A 19,983-nucleotide genomic window follows, 5' to 3' on the forward strand; every position below is an offset into this window, starting at 1 on the left:
CTTCTCATTGACCTGCCTTGACTAAGTTGCAAGATGTCATACATGTTTGTGTCTGGCTAAAATGTGAGCTTCCGCCACACATATGGATTACTACAAACAGGCTCAGCATGGCCAATCCCCAGTATTCTAAAACCACGAGTCAAGCCCCAAGAAATCATGAAGCTCTTCAAAAATAAAACATTTGAAGTTCTTATTGTTTAATCTTTAAAACTTTAGGTTACCCACTCAGGTCACATTTCCAAGCTTTTCTTCATAACCACGAGGTCTTACTCTTCTTTGAATTGAAAGCTGAGATCCTCACAAAAATCACATGACTCCAGGAACTGGGGCTTTAAGAAGAGTATGAAATATCTCAAGACTTGTGAAAATTGACAACACTGGTCAGGTAAAATTTTCAAAAGCACCTAAATGATTTAGGAACCTAAGTCCCATTTTCAAAAGTGACTTAGGCATTTAGGAATCTAAGCCTCAGTGAAAGACAGTGGAACTTAGGCAGCTACAGACCACATGTTCAAAGACCTTTTGGCATCTAAAGATGCAGCTAGGCATCAAGTAGGATTTCCAAAATTTCCTAGGCACCTATCTGCATTTTTAGGTGCCTAAAGATCTTTGAATATCTAAGTCACTTCTGAAAATGTTACCCCTTGATCTCTTTTCTCCAAGTGTCAAGTCATAGGTCATGATGACAGTGGCCACAAAGTTAAATGAAATGGTGGCTAATTACCAGTTCTCCCACAAGGAATGGAACACCATGATTTGGCTCCAGATGCCAAACCATTAGGTGCCATTTCATTTTGCATGATGTTGTCTCTAACAAAACAACCCAAAGAAAAAGAAATGGATCTCATCTTACCTCCTCTAGTTTCTCCACTCGGTCCACCAATTTTGTTGTGACTGAGTGTAACTTTAGAAGGTCTAAGCCATAGAAAGCACTTTCTAGCATCTCTATGATTGAGGATAGCTGTAAAACATAGCAAAACTGGTTAAGCACAGACAACTGTTCAGAGTAATACAACAAACCAACATTGTTATAAACTGGACTTGTAAGATGATACAATTTCTGCTGTTCTTCCATTGCTTTTTTGACTTGGAGCTTAAGTCCAGCAGTTTCTTTTTGCAGCTGATGAACCCTCTCCTCAGCAGCCAGCAGTTCCATACACCCCCTGGATGCTTCTTTTCCCAGCGGGGCCAAAGCTTGTAGGTGTGTATCATTTTGTAGTTGAAGTTATGAATATTGGCTATGTAGAATCATAGAAGATTAGGGTTGGAAGAAACCTCAGTAGGTCATCTAGTCCAATCCCCTGCTCAAAGCAGGACCAACACAAATTAAATAAAAATCTTAAATGAATCCACTTGTTCCATAGAATCTCTATGGATAGTAATTCCATGATCTAATAAGAATATAACAGTAGGGATCTACTATCGACCACCTGACCAGGACAGTGATAGTGATGATGAAATGCTAAGGGAGATTAGAGAGGCTATCAAAATAAAGAACTCAGTAATAGTGCGGGATTTCAATTATCCCCATATTGTCTGGGTACATGTCACCTCAGGACGAAATGCAGAGACAAAATTTCTCGATACTTTAAATGTCTGCTTCTTTGAGCAGCTGGTACAGGAACCCACAAGGGGAGAGGCAACTCTCGAACTAGCCCTGAGTGAAGCGCAGGATCTGGTCCAAGAGGTAACCATAACAAGACCACTTGGAAATAGTGACCATAATATAATAACATTTAACATTCCTGTGGTGGGAAGAAACCAACACTGTGGCATTTAATTTCAGAAAGGGGAACTATGCAAAAATAAGGAGGTTAGTTAAACAGAAATTAAAAGATACAGTGACTAGAGTGAAATCCCTGCAAGCTGCATGGACACTTCAAAGACACTATAATAGAGGCTCAACTTCAATGTATACCCCAAATTAAAAAACACAGTAAAAGAACTAAAAAAGAGCCACGTGGCTTAACAACCATGTAAAAGAAGCAGTGAGAGATAAAAAGGCATCTTTTAGAAAGTGGAAGTCAAATCCTAGTGAGGTAACCAGAAAGGAGCATAAACACTGCTGAATTAAATGTAAACATGTAATAAGAAAAGCCAAAAAAGAGTTTGAAGAACAGCTAGCCAAAAACTCAAAAGGTAATAACAAAATGTTTTTTAAGTACTTCAGTAGCAGGAAGCCTGCTAAACAACCAGTGGGGCCCCTGGACGATCGAGATACAAAAGGAGCACTTAAAGACGATAAAGTACTTAGATTTCCAGAAAGCCTTTGACAAGGTCCCTCACCAAAGGCTCTTACGTAAATTAAGTTGTCATGGGATAAGAGAGAAGATCCTTTCATGGATTGAGAACTGGTTAAAAGACAGGGAACAAAGGGTAGGAATAAATGGTAAATTTTCAGAACGCAGAGGGGTAACTAGTGGTGTTCCCCAAGGGTCAGTCCAACGAACTGTCCTATTCAACATATTCATAAATGATCTGGAGAAAGGAGTAAACAGTGAGGTGGCAAAGTTTGCAAATGATACTAAACTGCTTAAGATAAATTCAAAAAGATCTCATAAAACTAAGTGATTGGGCAACAAAATGGCAAATGAAATTTAATGTGTATAAATGTAAAATAATGCACACTGGAAAAAATAACCCCAACTATACATACAATATGATGGAGGCTAATTTAGCTACAACTAATCAGGAGAAAGATCTTGGGAGTCATCATGGATAGTTCTTTGAAGACGTCCACGCAGTGTGCAGCGGCAGTCAAAAAAGCAGACGGGATGTTAGAAATCATTAAAAGAGGGATAGAGAATAAGACAGAGAATATCTTATTGCCCTTATATAAATCCATCGTACGCCCACATCTTGAATACAGTGTACAGATGTGGTCCCCTCATCTCAAAAAAGATATACTGGCATTAGAAAGGGTTCAGAGAAGGGCAACTAAAATGATTAGGGGTTTGGAACAGGACCCATATGAGGAGAGATTAAAGAGGCTAGGACTTTTCAGCCTGGAAAATAGGAGACTAAGGGGGAATATGATAGAGGTATATAAAATCATGAGTGGTGTGGAGAAAGTGAATAAGGAAAAGTGATTTACTTGTTCCTATAATATAAGAACTAGGGCCACCAAATGAAATTAATGGGCAGCAGGTTTAAAACAAATAAAAAAAAGTTCTTCTTCACTCAGCGCACAGTCAACGTGTGGAACTTCTTGCCTGAGGAGGTTGTGAAGGCTAGGACTATAACATGGTTTAAAAGAGAACTGGATAAATTCATGGAGGTTAAGTCCATTAATGGCTATTAGCCAGGATGGGTAAGGAATGGTGTCCCTAGCCTCTGTTTGTCAGAGGGTGGAGATGGATGGCAGGAGAGAGATCACTTGATCATTACCTGTTAGCTTCACTCCCTCTGGGGGACCTGGCATTGGCCACTGTCAGTAGACAGGATACTGGGCTGGATGGGCCTTTGGTCTGACCCAGTATCGCCAGTCTTATGTTCTTATGTTGTATCTCAATGTGTTTTGATTCTAAGTAGCCTCAGTGAAGCATTTGGTCAGCTTCTTGAGAAAGGCCTATTCTCAGTAAGTGCCCAATCAAAAAACACTTAACTGACAATGAACTTTGGGAAACTCCAATCAACATCTGAGCTTTCCTGGGAACGTTCAAACTAACATGTAAACAATGGCCTCGGCCTGCAAACTCAGTCATGCTTGGACATGTGCCTTGCCCATGTGACTCCAACCTCTATCTGCTTCTGTGATTTTCCACAGTAAGAATAAAGGGGTGTCCTTTCACAGGGCAGAGAATATAAAAAACCCTGGAAACCCCTCCATTTTGTCTTCAATCCTGCTTCTTACTTCCAGAGGAACCTTGCTACAAACTGAAGCTCTGAACAAAGGACTGAATGACCCATCCCAGCTGTGGATGTTCTCCAGAGACTTGATTTGAACCTGCAGTTTATTCCATAACTGCTACAAGCCTGAACCAAGGACTTTGCCATTACTGTATGTAATTGATTCCATTTAACCAATTCTAGTTCTCATCTTTATCTTTTTCCTTTTATGAATAAACCTTTAGATTTTAGATCCTAAAGGACTGGCAACAGCATGATTTGTGGGTAAGATCTGATTTGTGTATTGACCTGGGTCTGGGGCTTGGTCCTTTGGGATCAGGAGAGCCTTTTTTCTTTTACTGGGGTATTGGTTTTCATAACCATTCGTCCCCATAACAAGTTGCACTGGTGGTGATACTGGGAAACTGGAGTGTCTAAGGGAATTGCTTGTATGACTTATGGTTAACCAGTGGGGTAAAACCAAAGTCCTCTCTGTCTGGCTGATTTGGTGTGCCTTAGAAGTGGAGAAACCCCAGCCTTGGGCTGTAACTGCCCTGCTCTAAGCAATTTGTCCTGAACTGATATTCTTAGAAGTGTCCCACCAAAGTCAGCATCGTTACAGCCTGCTCCCTCCAGCTCCGCATCCCGACATTTCTAATGCACCGGCTCCCTCTGGCTCCTTGCACCGACATCTCTCACACACGCCAACTCTCTCCAACTCCGTGCCCCAATGTCTCTCATATGCCAGCTCCCACTGGCCCCGCACCCGAGGTCTCTTGCACACACCTACTTCCTCCAGCTCCACGCCTTGACAACTCTCACATGCCTGTTCCTCCTGTTCTGCGCCCCGAGGTCTCTTGCATGCACCTGCTCCCTCCTGACCCATGCCCCAACGTCTATCACAGGCCTGCTCCCTCTGGCCCCGTGCCCTGATGTGTCTCACATGCCTGCTCCCTCCAGCCCGGCGACCTGATGGCTCTCACACACACCTGTTCCCTCCGGCCCCACAGTTTGACGTCTCTCACATGCCTGCTTCCTCCAGCCCCATGCCCCAAAGTCTCTCACATGCCTGTCCCCTCCAGCTCCATGACCAGAGGTTCCTCAAGTGACTTCTCCCTCCAAATCCACGCGATGACATCTCACACTTGCCGGCTCCCTCCAGTCCCGAGTCCTGACATCTCTCGTGCACCTGCTCCCTCCAGCTCCACATCTCGTCATCCCTCACACACCTGATACCTCCAGCTCCACACATTGATGTCTCTCATGCGCTTGCTCCCTCCAGCCCCGTGCCGTGACATTTCACATGCACCTGCTCCCTTTGGCCCCAGGCCCTGATGTCTCTCACGAACCTGCTGCTCCGGATCTGGGTGAGAAGTCTCTCACGTGCTTGCTTCCTACAGCTCCACACCCCGACATCTCTCACACACCTGATCCCTCTGGCCCCACGCCCCAACATCTCTCACATGCCTTCTCCCTCCAGTCCAGATCCCCGACGTCTCTCACATGCTGGCTTCCACCAACCCTGTGCCCAATGTCTCTCACATGCCTGCTCCCTCCAAATATGTGCTGTGACATCTCACATGTGCCTGCTCTCTCAGCTCTGAGCCCTGACATTTCTCATGCCCCTGCTTCTCCAACCCCGCACCTCGACATGTCTCACACACCTGATCCCTCCAGCCCCGTGTCCCGACATCTCTCACATGCCTGCTTCCTACAGCCCTGTGCCCAATGTCTCTCTCATGCCTGCTCCCTCTGGCCCCGCACCCCAACGTCTCTCACACGCATGCTCCCTCCAGCTCCATGACCTGACATCTCTCATACACCTGCTTCCTCCAGCAACGCATAGAATCATAGAATCATAGAATATAAGGGTTGGAAGGGACCCCAGAAGGTCATCTAGTCCAACCCCCTGCTCGAAGCAGGACCAATTCCCAGTTAAATCATCCCAGCCAGGGCTTTGTCAAGCCTGACCTTAAAAACCTCTAAGGAAGGAGATTCTACCACCTCCCTAGGTAACGCATTCCAGTGTTTCACCACCCTCTTAGTGAAAAAGTTTTTCCTAATATCCAATCTAAACCTCCCCCACTGCAGCTTGAGACCATTACTCCTCGTTCTGTCATCTGCTACCATTGAGAACAGTCTAGAGCCATCCTCTTTGGAACCCCCTTTCAGGTAGTTGAAAGCAGCTATCAAATCCCCCCTCATTCTTCTCTTCTGCAGGCTAAACAATCCCAGCTCCCTCAGCCTCTCCTCATAACTCATGTGTTCCAGACCCCTAATCATTTTTGTTGCCCTTCGCTGGACTCTCTCCAATTTATCCACATCCTTCTTGAAGTGTGGGGCCCAAAACTGGACACAGTACTCCAGATGAGGCCTCACCAATGTCGAATAGAGGGGAACGATCACGTCCCTCGATCTGCTCGCTATGCCCCTACTTATACATCCCAAAATGCCATTGGCCTTCTTGGCAACAAGGGCACACTGCTGACTCATATCCAGCTTCTCGTCCACTGTCACCCCTAGGTCCTTTTCCGCAGAACTGCTGCCTAGCCATTCGGTCCCTAGTCTGTAGCTGTGCATTGGGTTCTTGCGTCCTAAGTGCAGGACCCTGCACTTATCCTTATTGAACCTCATCAGATTTCTTTTGGCCCAATCCTCCAATTTGTCTAGGTCCTTCTGTATCCTATCCCTCCCCTCCAGCGTATCTACCACTCCTCCCAGTTTAGTATCATCCGCAAATTTGCTGAGAGTGCAATCCACACCATCCTCCAGATCATTTATGAAGATATTGAACAAAACCGGCCTCAGGACATCTTGATGTCTCTCACGTGCCTTCTTGCTCCAGCCCTGCACCCCAACGTCTCTCATGTGCCTGCTCCCTCCAGCTCCGTGCCGTGACATCTCACATGCGCCTGCTCCCTTTGGCCCCAAGCCCTGACATCTCTCACGAACCTGCTGCTCCAGATCTTGGCCCCGACGTCTCTCATGTGCTTGCTTCCTACAGCTCCGCACCCCAATATCTCTCACACACCTGATCACTTCAGCTCTGCGCCCTGACATCTCTCACACACCTGCTCCCTCCAAACCCGCGCCCCAACATCTCTCATACGCCTGCTCCCTCCAGCCCAGACCCCAGAAGTCTCTCACATGCTTCCTTCCTCCAGCCCTGTGCCCAATACCTGCTCCCTCTGGCCCCGCACTCCGATGTCTCTCACGTACCTATTCCCTCTAGCTTCACGTCCCGACGTCTCTCACATGCCTGCTCCCTCTGGGCCCAAGCCCCGAGGTCTCTCATGTGCCTGCTTCCTCCCACCCTGTGCCCTGACATCTCTCAAACGCCTGCTCTGTCGGACCCACACCCAGAAGTCTCACATGTGCCTGCTCCCTTCAGCTCCGCGTCCCAACATTTCTAATGCACGCGCTCCACTCCCGTCCTTCTGTGACATTATCGACATAAACTGTAACTGTATAGATCATTGTTGCAACCAAGGTGTTATAGTTGCACCAAATCTTGTACAAAGGAGGTTAAGTAAGGTGTCTATTAAAAGGTTATGATTTGCTGGTTCTGATTATGCTGTCTGTATGTGTGTATCGTTTTTGTATTTAAAGTTATAAGTATTGGTTCTACACTGTCTGTATTTCAAACTTGTGCTATACTTCTGCTTGACACTCCAGACAGTTTGGCATCAGCACTGCCTAGCCTGCTTGATGGCCCATTAAGGACCATCAGCTATATGTAAGGGGACTGTTGCCCCCTTACTAACATTCAGTGGGGGTGTTTTAGTTGCTAGCTCCCAGTACTAGAAAGGGGGAAGGGTCAATGGGGAATTAGGACTCTGAGACTGACAGTCCCCAGGAACAATGGGGAGAGACCAGTGCTCCAGGTCAGCCTGAATGACAGGGTGGGTGGGCTACTCAGGGAGTCAGGAGGTCAGGGAGGTCCCGTCGTCCATGTGAGCTGGATTTGCCTGGGTCAGACAGAGGGGGGCTGAGCTAAGGAGAAAGCAGGGGCCCAAGCTGAGCTGGAGAGCAGAGCTGTGCCAGATCCAGAGGGACAAGAAACGCAGCCCAGAGAGAGCAGACCCTGTGCTGGGAGCAGAGCTGCAGCCCCAAAGCCAGAGGCACAGCCCAGAGAGAGCAGATTTGCCCTGGGAGGAGAGCTGCAGCAACCAGAGCCAGAGGGGCCAGAAAAGCAGCCCAGGAAGCAGGTCAGTGCTGGGAGCAGAATCACAGAAGCAGCCTGCAGAGCAGACCTGTCCTGGGAGCAGAGCTGTAGCAACCAGAGGCAGAGGGGCCAAAGAAGCAGCCCAGGGAGCTGGAGGCAGAGCAGCAGCAGCAGTGCTGAGACAGCGTGGTGGAGGTGGGGCTGGAGAGTCCGGAGCTGGGTGCGGTGAGCAGCTGCGGAGAGCGAGGGGGACCCTGGGCAGCGGGCCCAGCACAGGGAGACACCTCAGCCAAGAGGCTCTGCAGGCCAGGCTTGGATCATAACCCCAACAGGGCGGAGGCGACACTGGGAAGAGGGTCCTACCACTTAGAGCCTGAGAGCGTGTGGCCACCACCAGAGCAAGTGTCCAACCCACAGCATCCCTGCAGCACAGCCAGGGCCTGAGCAGGAGGCCTGGGACTTACAAGGAACAGACTGTGAACTGCCCTGACATTCCAGAGACACTGTTTGTGATGTTCCCTGCCACAGAGCGGGTTGATGTGTTTCCTTTAACCTTTCCCATTTTTCCTTATTCTTTTTAAAATTAATTGTTGATTAAATAACTTGAATTTGCTTTAAATTGTATGTAATGATCAGTGGGTCAGAGAAGTGCCCAGTGCAGAGAGAGTACCCCAGAGTGGGGACACCCTAGCCTCTGTCCTAGATGATCACAGCAGGGTTGGGGGTTGAGCCCCCCAGGAATCCTGGGCCCAGCCTTGTTGGGATTACAAGGACTCTGCCAGACAGGAGAGTGGAAGGGGCAGGGAGACCACTGGGTAAAGGAAGTGGGAGATAGGACTCAGATCCTTTCGCTAGCCCACTTCACCAGGGTAGTGCAGAAGCCAGGAAAGTTCCCCACAATAGCGGGACTATTCTCCCGCTTACATATAAAATTGACCCATTGAGAGACAGCAGATACACCTTATGACTCAGCAAGGCATGCAGGGGCATGCCTACGGAGAGGACTCTAAGGCTTTCAAGCTATGTGCTGGGCAGCTTGAGTTTGGCTGGGCAGGCCACATGGTAAGAGACTATAAAAGGCAGCTGCATCTTCTCCATTTGATCTTGATTCCTCCTTCTTGTCTATGGAGGAACTTTACTACAAACTAAAGCTCTGAAAAATGGACTGAATGACCCATCCCAGCTGTGGATGCCCTCCAGAGACTTGATTTGAACCTGCAGTTTATTCCATCACTGCTAGAAGCCTGAATCAAGAACTTTGCCATTACTGTATGTAATTGATCCATTTTACCAATTTTAACTCTCATCCATATTTCTTTCTTTTTATGAATAAACCTTTATATTTTAGATTCTAAAGGATTGGCAACAGTGTGATTTGTGGATAAGATCTAACTTGTATATTGACCTGGGCCTGGGGCTTGGTCCTTTAGGATCGGGAAAAAATAACCTTTTCTCTTTTACTGGGGTATTGGTTTTCATAACCCATCATCCTCATAAGGAGTGGTGCTGGTGGCGATACTGGGAAACTGGAGTGTCTAAGGGAATTGCTTGTATGACTTCTGGTTAGCCAGTGGGGTAAAACTGGAGTCCTTTCTGTTTGGCTGGTTTGGTGTGCAAAGGACGTCAGCCTTGCGCTGTAACTGCCCTGCTCTATGCAATTTGTCCCGAATTGATACTCTCAGTAGTGTCCCGCCAAAGGCCACTTTGTTACACACTCACCCCGACAACGCTCACACATGCCAGCTCTCTCCTGCTCCGTGCCCCGAAATCTCTCATGTGCCTGCTCCCTCCAACCTTGCATCCCGACATCTCTCACACACCTACTCTCTCTGGTCCAGCACCCCAACGTCTCTCACACGCCTGCTCCTTCCAACTCTACACCCCGACATCTCTCACGCACCTGCTCCCTCCGGTCCTGCGCCCGTTGTCTCGCACACGGCTGCTCTCTCAAGCTCCATGACCCAACGTCTCTCACATGCCTCCTCCCTCCGGCCCTGCACCCCGACGTCTCTCATGCGCCTGCTCCCTCTGGTCTTACAACCCGTTGTCTCTCACATGCCTGCTCCCTCCGGCCCCATGCCCTGATGTCTCTCACACACCTGCTCCCTCCAGCTCCACGTCCCAATGTCTCTCACATGCCTGATCCCTCTGGCCCTGCGTTCCGACATCTCTCACAGGGTCCTGCTCCCTCCGGCCCCGAGCCGTGACGTCTCTCACGTGCTTGCTCCCTCCAGTCCATCACCCCAACATCTCTCACATGCTTGCTCCCTTTGGCCCCGAGCCCCGATCTCTCTCATGCACCTCCTCCCTCCAGCCCTGTGCCCCGACATCTCTCACATGCCTGCTCCCTCCAGCCTTGCGCCCCGACATCTCTCACCTGCCTACTCCCTCCGGCCCCAAGCCCTGACGTCTCTCACGCATGCTCCTTCTGGCCCTGCATACCAAAGTCTCTCACACACCTGCTCCCTCCGGCCCTCCGGCCCTCCGCCCCGTCTCTCACACGCCTCCTCCCTCCAGCCACAGGTAGACGTTCCCCCCATCAGCTTTGGCTCAGGGTGAAATGAATTGGTATTTTCATAGAATATCAGGGTTGGAAGGTCCCTCAGGAGGTCATCTAGTCCACCCCCCTGCTCAAAGCAGGACCGATCCCCAATTAAATCATCCCAGCCAGGGCTTTGTCAAGCCTGACCTTAAAAACTTCTAAGGAAGGAGATTCCACCACCTCCCTAGGTAACGCATTCCAGTGTTTCACCACCCTCCTAGTGAAAAAGTTTTTCCTAATATCCAACCTAAATCTCCCCCACTGCAACTTGAGACCATTACTCCTTGTTCTGTCATCTGCTACCACTGAGAACTGTCTAGATCCATCCTCTTTGGAACCCCCTTTCAGGTAGTTGAAAGCAGCTATCAAATCCCACCTCATTCTTCTCTTCCGTAGACTAAACATCCCCAGTTCCTTCAGCCTCTCCTCATAACTCATGTGTTCCAGACCCCTAATCATTTTTGTTGCCCTCCGCTGGACTCTTTCCAATTTTTCCACATCCTTCTTGTAGTGTGGGGCCCAAAACTGGACACAGTACTCCAGATGAGGCCTCACCAGTGTCGAATAGAGGGGAACGATCACGTCCCTCGATCTGCTGGCAATGCCCCTACTTATACATCCCAAAATGCCATTGGCCTTCTTGGCAACAAGGGCACACTGTTGACTCATATCCAGCTTCTCGTCCACTGTAACCGCTAGATCCTTTTCTGCAGAACTGCTGCCGAGCCATTCGGTCTCTAGCCTGTAGCGGTGCATTGGATTCTTCCATCCTAAGTGCAGGATTCTGCACTTGTCCTTGTTGAACCTCATCAGATTTCTTTTGGCCCAATCCTCCAATTTCTCTAGGGTCCTCTGTATCCTATCCCTACCCTCCAGTGTATTTACCTCTCCCACCAGTTTAGTGTCATCTGCAAACTTGCTGAGGGTGCAATCCACACCATCCTCCAGATCATTTATGAAGATATTGAACAAAACCAGCCCCAGGACCCACCCTTGGGGCACTCCACTTGATACCAGCTGCCAACTAGACATGGAGCCATTGATCACTACCAATTGAGCCCGATAATCTAGCCAGCTTTCTATCCACCTTATAATCCAGTCATCCAGCCCATACTTCTTTAACTTGCCGGCAAGAATACTGTGGGAGACCGTGTCAAAAGCTTTGCTAAAGTCAAGGAACAACACGTCCACTGCTTTCCCTTCATCCACAGAACCAGTTATCTCGTCATAGAAGGCAAGTAGATTAGTCAGGCATGATTTGCCCTTGGTGAATCCAGGCTGACTGTTCCTGATCACTTTCCTCTCCTCTAAGTGCTTCAGAATTGATTCCTTGAGGACCTGCTCCATGACTTTTCCAGGGACTGAGGTGAGGCTGACTGGCCTGTAGTTCCCAGGATCCTCCTTCTTCCCTTTTTTAAAGATGGGCACTACATTAGCCTTTTTCCAGTCGTCCGGGACCTCCCCCAATCGCCATGAGTTTTCAAAGATAATGGCCAGTGGCTCTGCAATCACATCCGCCAACTCCTTTAGCACTCTCGGATGCAACGCATCCGGCCCCATGGACTTGTGCTCGTCCAGCTTTTCTAAATAGTCCCGAACCACTTCTTTCTCCGCAGAGGGCTGGTCACCTCCTCCCCATGCTGTGCTGCCCAGTGCAGTAGTCTGGGAGCTGACCTTGTTCGTGAAGACAGAGGCAAAAAAAGCATTGAGTACGTTAGCTTTTTCCACATCCTCTGACACTAGGTTGCCTCCCTCATTTAGTAAGGGGCCCACACTTTCCTTGACTTTCTTCTTGTTGCTAACATACCTGAAGAAACCCTTCAATACATGTCTTAATGGACAAGTATCCACATAATAAACATATTACTGAAACCACAGCTACAGTCTAGGCGCAGCTGGAGAGTGCAGAAGCCACAATGGTTTGTAGGAACTTCCTCTTTGATTCCAATTCCCACTGATCCACACTCCTCAAACTTTGCTTTGAGTTTTTAATTGAAATGGTCCTAAAAACCCACAGTAAAACTCAGCAACAACTGCTGTGTTTCACCCATTTCATGTAGGAATCATACACTGCCCAGAGTCCCTCAAAAGATTCATGCACTACAGAAATTTGTTTCATATAATTTAGGCTGAGTTTTGAGTTTGTAACAAAAACGCCAAGTCAGACGAGTTTTGCATGGTCTGGGGGTCTGTAATACAAGATTCTAACAGTTCTGTTCACATTCTGGCAGGGGGACGTTTACATCCCTCTGCAAAACTGCTCCCTTTGAATTGGGAAAAAATCATGAAAACATCCATTCCTGGGAGGAAGATCTTCTGGTTAAAGCTCTGACAATGATTCCTTCCATGACCTTGGGCGAATCACTTGGCTGTGCCTCAATTTCCTCCCCTGGAAAACATGATTTCAAATCTTATTGTGTGGAGATTCACTATGTCACTCTGAGGTGAGGAGGGAGGTAGGTTTATAGTATTTGTCTGATGCTACAGAAATGCAAAATTTTATCGTCTTAGCTTCTGAAAAAAGTTTTCTCCCCACGCCCCTGTATTTTGGGAGTCAGGTGCTCAGCAGACACCCTTGAGCATGGCATTTAATACAGGCAGCTCTCTGCAAGCTTCCCTCAGGCACATCTGATCGGTACCCAGTGTCTTTCCAGTCCAGGCTCTGTGACTACTCTGCTAAGCCTGCCAGCAGGGGAGACTTTGTGTTAAATAACATGGCAGCTTTTTGTGACACAGTCTGCTTTGTGGATATGCATTTACTCTCCACTGGGAACTAGACTGAGACCATCAACAGAGTTTACATAAGCTACCAAACAGCCATCAGATAGTCACATTGTTAATAGTGGCTGGATATGTACCACTGACCTAGCAAAGAAAAGTTGTAGAGTCCATTAAAAGTCCTCCAAGCCATCCAGTCATGCACGACCATACATCTGAGAGCAAAGAATGCAGGCCATAACTACAGGAGGACGGCCTGTATCCTGGCAAGCAATCTGGGAAGATTTAGGAGTCATAGTGGATGAGCAACTAAAAATGAGCTCTCAGTCTGGCACTGTGGGATAAATGGCTAATGTGATGCTTGGACGTATAAACAGGAGAGTAGCAGTAAGGAGGTGATTTTACCTCTGTATACGGCCTTGATGAGACTGATCCTGGATTATGCATCCAGTTCTGGTGTCCAAATCTTAAAAAGGATGTTGAAAAATTGGAAAAGGTGCAAAAACAACCACTAAAATTATTTGAGAGCTTGAGAAAATGCCTGATAATGAAAGACTTAAAGAGCTCCATCTCTTCAGTTTAATAAAAAAATCAAGAGGTGATTTGATTATGGTGTACCAATACCTCCAGAGGGAGAAAATAATGAATACTAAAGGTCTCTTTGACCTAGCAGAGAAAGGCAAAATAAGAATCAATGGCTGGAAGCTGAAGCCAGGCCAATCTCAATGAGAATAAGGACCACATTTCTAACAGGGACAGAATTTAGCCATTAGAACAAACTCTCCAGGCAAGTGGGGGATTCGGCAGTACCAGGGTAACTGGGTAAAATGTAATGGTCTGTGATATACAGGAGGTCAGCCTAGGTGATCCCTTCTGGACTTAAAATCTATGACTCAGTGATTCATTTCCCATGGCGAAAGTTTAAAAATCAGAAGTGCATGTCTTCCCCCTGCCTGGCTTTACAGTGCATGGCTTCCGCTCAGACAAGAAATGTCACAATAATAAGAGAAACACTGTGGCTATATATTGCTGGCCTGTCTGGCACTAGAAAGTGTTGCCCATTGTGAGAGAGAGCCTGTTCTCACAACTTCTGCAGCTTGATTTTTACAGCAAAAAAATGTTTGGCTAACTCTGTTGAGGGATCTTTCTGAACTGAGCTGGCGGGGTTCAGCCCATTCCAAGCTGACAAGTATCCACACCACAACTGGCTGTAAATACCTCCATGGGGGGAGTCTCAGCAGAGGCCAAGGACTGAACTAGCCATGGAGAATGAACTCCTCCTAGAGGCAGGCTCTCGGTGCTGGGCTTGGGACAGGCTGCTGTGGACGCTGTGCGGGAAGCTCATTCTGCTGTTGCACATGTCTGTGGATAAAGAGAACTTCAATGTCTGGGTCTGTCACTTGAATCTCAAATTAACTCACAATAAACAAAGAGACCCTGTGTGGGTTTGCCTTTTATCATCATAATGATTCCATACTTCTCACTTTGTCTGAGCTGTGACTGCAAACATGGTAATGGAGCCATTACAGTGAACTGATTCACCATGTAAAACCAAACATAGAACTGTGCAAAAAGCTGGATAACATATAGCTTATCCATGCACTGGGTACTGTTCTAACTATGCACTGACACCATCCACAGTAACAGCTCCTCGGAGAGGGGTCCCCCTGGCCTATGCAGACAATGAATAGGAAGACTACTAAGTAAAGTTGTAGGTCCAGTGACATTGGCTGCAAAGTCTCACAGTTTCATAGACTTTAAGGCCAGAAGGGACCAACATGATCATCTAGTCTGACCTCCTGCACATCACAGGCCACAGAAACCCCCCTTCCCCTCCTGTAAAAGACCCCAACCTCTGGCTGAGTTACTGAAGTCCTCAAATCATGCTTTAATGCAGGGTGGGAAAAAAATCAATGCTTTTTTTTTAATTAAAAAAATCTGATTTTTTATTTAAATCAGATTTTTTGATAAAATGCTTTTTGAGGAAAAGACCTATCTCATCATGGAATAGGGATTACACATTCTAATTCTATAGTATTAGACAATATATTCATGTAATGTTTAAGAAAAGTTTTGTAAATGACTTCCAATAGGGATTAGGGACCCCAATTTTATGGGGTTCTAGGGGCTACTGTATAGATTATTTAGGTTAATCTTTCTATCTACCCAATGGGACTCAGTGCTCAGTCTAGAAGATACCATCAGAGATGCTTAGTTTTGCAGTTCTCAAACTGTGGATTTGTGTCTTCAGAGATAACATGCTTGTTAACAGCAAAAATGTTTTTAAATAAATAAATAAATAATATATAGAGGAGAGAAATAACAGATCTCAACCCTATTGTCCCTCTGCAAATTTGTGTACACAGAATCAATCCCTTACGTCTCTCTAAAAGTGCAAAGTTTCAAAAAGTTCAATGAACAGAAGATTGTTGGGGGCGGAATAGATCTGGACAAGGAGAAGAAGTCTGGAGATAAATGTGAGAAGGCAGTAGAAACAAAAGTGAAACTGTATGAGCAGCATATTCCAGAAATCTTGAGGTCTTTCTGAGTGTAGCCTTCATTGATTTGAGATCTACCATACCACTCTCTCACTAGAAGGGAAAACCTATAATGGCAGCGGGCTGTAAAAGAGACCCAGTCTGGGAATATTTTAATGAAGTTCCTCTACCTGTGGGTAACAGGCATGCATGAAAAATGCAAACAGTGCAACAAAGAAATGCAAGGCCTGGTTGCCTGAATGAAACAACATCATGAGAAGTGTTCCTTCTCAGGAGGAAGCTGCACTGAAGATGATGAAAGGAATATGTCTAAACATTCAGGATCTTCAGGTTGGTAAACTTTTTTATTTCATACTTCTTTCTTAAAGGACTGTCTGTCTTCCTTCTGGACTATTCTTGAATTCTCATGTTTGAGCAAAAAATATAGTTGTTACTCTATGGTACTATCATTTTAGATGCAGTTGTGATAAAAAATAAAGAGCTGAAATAGGCAGATCTTCCTTTTACAATTTCACCTTTAAAGTAGTACTGAGTGTCAGTCAATGCAATGAGTAATACTAAATGAGCAGTATGGTAATAATAATTAAATAAGTGCATTGACTTATTTTGTTTAGGAGAATACATCCTCAACATACAGGATTCTGAAGACTATCCACCTTCAAGATCACCATCATTTTCTATAGTTTCAGAGTTATCTGCCAATGATTGTGCTTCAGTCACATAATGTATGTCACATAGCTACAGTATATAACCTGGAGCAAAAAGAAAAAAAAATCTCCATCATCCAGAAACAACCATAGATATGTTTGTGATAAGAACCAGCAGATTACAAAAAGAAGTAATTGATGAAAAAATTTCCCCGTTTGTTTATGCAACAAACTCTCCTTTCTGTATGATTGACACGTTGAACCCACATTTCATTAACATGGTTCAGTCATTAAGACCAGGATACAGTCCACCCAACAGAACAGATGTCGCAGGAAAATTGCTGGATAAAGTGTATCAAAGAGAACTTGAGCAGCGTGCAAAAGGTCTAGAGAGTGAAACTGTTAACCTGAGTCTTGATGGGTGGAGCAATGTCCACAATGATCCTGTTGTATGTGGTTGTGTGACAACAGAATAAGGGAATGTCTTCCTTACAGAAACAACTGATACATCAGGAAATGCACACTCAGCAGAATACTTACAAGAGGTAATAGTAAAAGCTATAACAAACCGTGAAAAAAAATTCAAATGTTTAGTACGCAACTTGGTCACAGACAATGCTGCAAATGTATCCAAGATGAGAAGAAATTTAGAAGAGAGTCCCAAGCTAACAACATACAGTTGCAGTGCTCATTTGATGTACCTCCTAGCCAAAGACTTCAGTATTCCAGAAATATAGGCTAATGTCGTTGAAATTGCAAAATACTTCCGTAACAACCACTTTGCAGCAGCTGCTCTGAAAAAAGTGGGAGGAACCAAGCCAACTCTCCCACAAGACGTGCGATGGAACTCAGTAGGGGACTGTTTTGAGCACTATAGCAAGAACTGGCCAAATCTGATGACACCTTGTGAACAAAATCATGAAAAAATAGATGGCACTGTCACAGCCAAAGTTCTCACCGTTGGGCTTAAGAGAAATGTTGAACCCATGCTGAGTACTCTGAAGCCTATTTCTGTAGCCTTGAACAAAATGCAGGGAAATCGCTGTTTTATTGCTGATGGTGTTGATATTTGGAAGGAACTGAGTGAGATCTTAAAAAGAGAAATGTGCAATGACAGAGTTAAATTACAAGCATTAAAAAAAAGAATGGGACAAGCACTATCTCCAGCTCATTTTCTTGCAAATATTCTCAATACTCGGTACCAGGGTCAAACCTGAACTGCTGAAATGAGGAGTTGGCTAGGACGTGGACATCCAGCAATCATCCCTCCATAATGCCAACCATAATAAACTTCAGAGCTAAGGCTGAACCATTCAAGAAATATGTTTGCTGATGATGTTTTAAAGAAAGTCACATCGGTGAACTAGTGGAAGTCACTTAAGCACTTGAATTCAGAAACTGTTGAAGTGAAAATCTCAGTTTTAACAGCAGTAGCTTCTTCTGGTGGTGTAGAAAGAATATTTTCTTCCTTTGGACTAATTCATTCCAAACTGAGAAATCGTTTGAGACCTGAAAAACCAGGAACGCTTATTTTTCTTTTCCAGATTATGAACAAACAGGAAAATGAAGGTGAAGACGACTGAGTTAGCTGCAGAAGCCAATATTTTAAGTTTCTCATGTTGACCTGGCTGACAGTGTCAATTTAATTTTTGTTTTGTTTTTTTTTAAATATTTCATTTAACTATAAAAAACAATTTTAACAAAAACAAACCTGATTTTAAAAAACTTGAATGTTTAACTAAATTCAAAAATTCATATGCTTGTTTTGTTAAAATATTATATGTTTGCTGTTGAAGAAAAAAATCCAGGATACATAATGTTGTTGTTTTAAATCAAATCCATCCTGGTTTAAAGGCTTCAAGTTACAGAGAATCCACAATTTACTCTAGTTTAAACCTGCAAGTGACCTGTGCCCCATGCTGCAGAGAAAGGTGAAAACTCCCAGGGTCTCGGCCAACCTGACCCAGGGGAAAATTCCTTCCTGACCCCAAATATAGTGATGAGTTAGACCCTGAGCACATGGGGAAAACTCACCGGGGAGACACCCCCGAAAGAACTCTCTGTAGTAACTCAATGCCCCATCTCCAGCCATTGGAGATATTTGCTACTAGCAGTCACAGATCAGCTACATGCCATTGTAGGCAGTCTCATCATTACCATCCCCTCCAGACACTTCTCAAGCTCAGTCTTGAAGTCAGTTAGGTTTTTTGCCCCCACTGGGAGGCTGTTCCAGAACTACATTCCTCTGCTGGGTAGAAACCTTCATGTTATTTCAAGCCTAAACTTGTTGATGGCCAGTTTATATCCATTTGTTCTTGTGTCAACATTGGATTTAACTTAAATAACTCCTCTCTCTCCCTGGTATTTATCCCTCTGATGTATATAGACAGAGCAATCATAGCTCCCCTCAGCCTTTGTTTGATTAGACTAATCAAGACAAGCTCTTTGAGTCTCCTCTCATAAGGTAGGTTTTCAGTTCCTCAGACCATCCTAGTAGCCCTTCTCTGCACCTGTCCCAGTCTGAATTCATTTTTCTTAAACATAGGAGACCAGAATTTCGCCCAGTATACCAGACGAGGTCTCACCAATGCCTTGTTCAATGGTAAGAACACTTCCCAATCTCAACTGGAAATATCTGTCCTGATACATCCTAGGAGGACTGCATTAGCCTTTTTCATGGCTGCATCTCATTGGCAGTTCATAGTCAATCTGTGAATGACCAATACCCCCAGATCATTCTCCTCCTCTGTCACTTCCAACTGATAAGTCCCCAGACTTGTTCATAACTGTTCACTAAGAACATAAGAATGGCCACACTGGGTCAGACCAAAGATCCATCCAGCCCAGTATCCTTTTTACCGACAGTCGCCAATGCCAGGTGCCCCAGAGGGAGGGAAGCTAACAGGTAATGATCAAGTGATCTCTCTCCTGCCATCCATCTCCACCCTCTGACAAACAGAGGCTAGGGACACCATTCCTTACCCATCCTGGCTAATAGACATTAATGGACTTAACCTCCATGAATTTATCCAGTTCTCTTTTAAACCGTGTTATAGTCCTACCCTTCACAACCTCCTCAGGCAAGAAGTTCCACACGTTGACTGTTCGCTGAGTGAAGAAGAACTTTTTTTTATTTGTTTTAAACCTGCTGCCCATTAATTTCATTTGGTGGCCCCTAGTTCTTATATTATGGGAACAAGTAAATCACTTTTCCTTATTCACTTTCTCCACACCACTCATGATTTTATATACCTCTATCATATCCCCCCTTAGTCTCCTATTTTCCAGGCTGAAAAGTCCTAGCCTCTTTAATCTCTCCTCATATGGGTCCTGTTCCAAACCCCTAATCATTTTAGTTGCCCTTCTCTGAACCCTTTCTAATGCCAGTATATCTTTTTTGAGATGAGGGGACCACATCTGTACACTGTATTCAAGATGTGGGCGTACGATGGATTTATATAAGGGCAATAAGATATTCTCTGTCTTATTCTCTATCCCTTTTTTAATGATTTCTAACATCCCGTCTGCTTTTTTGACTGCCGCTGCACACTGCGTGGACGTCTTCAAAGAACTATCCATGATGAC

At 45.5% G+C, this 19,983-nt stretch overlaps 2 protein-coding genes across 5 annotated transcripts in view; one reads left to right on the forward strand and one right to left on the reverse strand.

Annotated features, from left to right (window-relative positions):
- The window catches only part of ATF6 (activating transcription factor 6), a 440,808-nt gene that overhangs the window by 410,737 nt on the left and 10,088 nt on the right, over positions 1-19,983 (forward strand). Inside the window, exon 16 of one of the 2 annotated variants that reach the window (XM_048859673.2) lies at positions 3,860-4,092. The exons of the other annotated variant lie outside the window; for it this stretch is intronic. Coding sequence (XP_048715630.2) covers positions 3,860-3,888 — 29 coding nt within the window. The 3' untranslated portion in view covers positions 3,889-4,092. Of the gene's footprint in view, positions 1-3,859; positions 4,093-19,983 lie in introns of those variants that run through there. 2 annotated transcript variants of the gene reach the window in all.
- Positions 1-19,983, reverse strand: part of OLFML2B (olfactomedin like 2B) — a 96,808-nt gene that overhangs the window by 72,341 nt on the left and 4,484 nt on the right. For 2 of the 3 annotated variants that reach the window (XM_075131424.1, XM_048859667.2), the window contains exon 3: positions 854-961. The exons of the other annotated variant lie outside the window; for it this stretch is intronic. In XM_075131424.1, the coding sequence (XP_074987525.1) occupies positions 854-961 (108 nt within the window). The remainder of the gene's footprint in view (positions 1-853; positions 962-19,983) is intronic. 3 annotated transcript variants of the gene reach the window in all.

The sequence above is a fragment of the Caretta caretta genome, chromosome 8 (genome assembly GCF_965140235.1).
Source record: "Caretta caretta isolate rCarCar2 chromosome 8, rCarCar1.hap1, whole genome shotgun sequence".
Classification (NCBI taxonomy): Eukaryota; Metazoa; Chordata; order Testudines; family Cheloniidae; genus Caretta; species Caretta caretta.